Genomic DNA, 2,563 nt, shown 5'->3' with positions numbered 1-2,563 from the left:
AGGCGTCCGGCCCCACCTCCGTCACTGCCCCGCTGGACCTGGAGTACCTCTTCAGGTGCAGCGGGAAACCAGACGCCGATGCCACGCAGATCAAGATCTGTGTGGCGTACCGCCGCGGTGCAACTCGCAAGGCCCGCGTTAGCCTGGAGGAGTTCCTGGAGGCGCTGCTGGACGGAGGGCGACCTGGCAGCTTCTACTTGTACATCTATGAAGACAAAGTCGGCCTCCAGCAAGCCAGTCAGCAGTTCCAGGCCCTTCCCACAACATGGCCACTGGAACAGAAACCCGACAAGGGAAAGAAGGCCATGTATACTGAAGGAAACACCGCCAATGATGAAGACACCTACAACGAATGGAAAGTTTACCTAGAAAAGGTGTTTGCGGTGGAAGACGATGAAGGAGACACCCCCAATGATGAAGACACCTACAACGAATGGAAAGTTTACCTAGAAAAGGTGTTTGCGGTGGAAGATCATGACGATGACACTTACAATGACGATGACACCTACAATGACGATGACACCTACAATGATGAAGACACCTACAACGAATGGAAAGTTTACCTAGAAAAGGTGTTTGCGGTGGACGATCATGACGATGACACTTACAATGACGATGACACTTACAATGACGATGACACCTACAATGAACGGAAGGATCTCCCGGAAAGGGTGCTTACGGTGAAAGATAAAGTCTTTGGCGAGGCGGCGCACGAGGTTGTGGAAGCCTCTGATGTCGATGCAACAGAAGAGGAGGAAGCCTCAAATGTTTCTGCCGCGAAAGAGGAAGAAGAAGAAGCCTCTGATGCTGGTGACGCAGAAGAGAAAGAAGCCTCTGATGTTCCTGCCGCAGAGGATGAAGAAGCCTCTGATGTCGGTGCCGCAGAGGATGAAGAAGCCTCTGATGTCGGTGCCGCAGAGGATGAAGAAGCCTCTGATGTCGGTGCCGCAGAGGATGAAGATGCCTCTGATGTCAGTGCCGAAGGAGAGGAGAAAGCCTCTGATGTTACCGCCGTAGAGGAAGAAGAAACCTCTGATGTTCCTGCCGCTGAAGAGGAAGAAGCCTCTGATGTTACCGCCGCAGAGGAGGAAGAAACCTCTGATGTCGGTGCCGCTGAAGAGGAAGAAGCCTCTGATGTTACCGCCGCAGAGGAGGAAGAAACCTCTGATGTCGGTGCCGCTGAAGAGGAAGAAGCCTCTGATGTTCCTGCCGTAGAAAAGGAAGAAGCCTCTGATGTTCCTGCCGCAGAGGAGGAAAAAGCCACTGATGTCGGTGCCACAAGAGAGGAGGAAGCCTTTGACGTCGGTGCCGCAGAAGAGGAGGCACCACTGCACAGAGAAGCCTCTCGAGGCGAAGTCCATTCACCAGTGACCGTCCCTGCCGCCCCCGCCACAGCTTCCCTCGCCTACCGCAGCCTCACCGTGGCGCAGAGATTCATCTCCCGCCTCGCAGGACCCGGTGACCGCCAGCTGGAGGACCTGCGGCGGAGCCACGGCGTCAGCATCGTGCGGGTCAGGCGAACCCTGCACATCAAGGGCGACAGGGACGCCGTACTGCGGTGCCACCGAGACATACGCGACGAGATCGCCGAGTGGCGGAGGCGCGAGGCCGCTGAGGCTCAGTAAGCGAGCCACAGACATGCCTGTGACCCGTGACGGCCGCCTTAGCACCATGTTTCTTAGCATTTCTTATCATTTCTTGTCTTTCTTATCAATCTAGATATTCTGTTGTTGTTGTTGTTGTTGTTGTTGTTGTTATCATAGCACCTCCCCTGCAAGATCACAACAGATCACTCGGTTCTGTTGAGTCATCGTGAGCCGGTTTCGAGTTTCGGGTGAAGGCGCTGAATGGAGCGGCTCAGATCCAGGATGAACTAGACAGAGTGTATGACTGGGTGGGGAGGTGGCAGATAACATAAGAACATAAAAAGAACGGAAGGAGTCTGCAAGAGGCTGGTAGGCCTGTACATGGTAGCTCCTGTGAACCTAAGCTCCTGTGAATCTTACCCCACCTAATATCACTGTCCATGAATTTATCTAAGCTATTTTTTAATGTGACTATCGTACTGACACTCACCTCATGACTGCCCAGCCTGTTCCACTCATCCACCACTCTATTAGAAAACCAATTTTTGCCCATGTCCCTGTTGAATCTACATTTATCCAGTTTAAAACCATTACTTCGTGTCCTACTCGGTTCTCTTACCATCGAAACCTTATTAATATCCCCCTTATTGAAGCCTTTCTTTCATTTATAAACCTCTATCAAGTCATCCTGGCACTGTCCGCCTTTCTAGAGAATGTAAGTTTAACAGTTTGAGTCTTTCTTCGTATGGCAAGTTTCTTAACCCGTGAATTATCTTAGTCATCCTTCTCTGTACCGATTCTAACAATCTGATACGCATTCTGTAGTAAGTTGACCAGAACTGAACCACAAAACAAGAAACACACACACAAGGAAGAATAATGATGGTGGTGATGGTGGTGGTGATTATAATGAAGATAAAGAGGAAGCAGAAGATGATGAGGATAATTATGATGCTGAGGATGATGGAAGAGGAGGA

At 51.0% G+C, this 2,563-nt stretch overlaps 1 protein-coding gene across 1 annotated transcript in view; it reads left to right on the top strand.

The window, feature by feature from the left end:
• Positions 1 to 1,731, top strand: part of LOC126993011 (uncharacterized) — a 27,033-nt gene extending 25,302 nt beyond the window's left edge. The window contains exons 6-7 of the mRNA XM_050851833.1: positions 1 to 374; positions 456 to 1,731. The exon at positions 1 to 374 is cut by the window's left edge and continues 165 nt beyond it. Coding sequence (XP_050707790.1) covers positions 1 to 374; positions 456 to 1,625 — 1,544 coding nt within the window. The 3' untranslated portion in view covers positions 1,626 to 1,731. The remainder of the gene's footprint in view (positions 375 to 455) is intronic.
• Positions 1,732 to 2,563: the final 832 nt, after the last annotated feature.

The sequence above is a fragment of the Eriocheir sinensis genome, unplaced genomic scaffold (genome assembly GCF_024679095.1).
Source record: "Eriocheir sinensis breed Jianghai 21 unplaced genomic scaffold, ASM2467909v1 Scaffold542, whole genome shotgun sequence".
NCBI lineage: Eukaryota > Metazoa > Arthropoda > Malacostraca > Decapoda > Varunidae > Eriocheir > Eriocheir sinensis.
The sequence above is the reverse complement of the archived record's forward strand: the minus strand, read 5'-3'. Positions and strand labels throughout refer to the sequence as shown.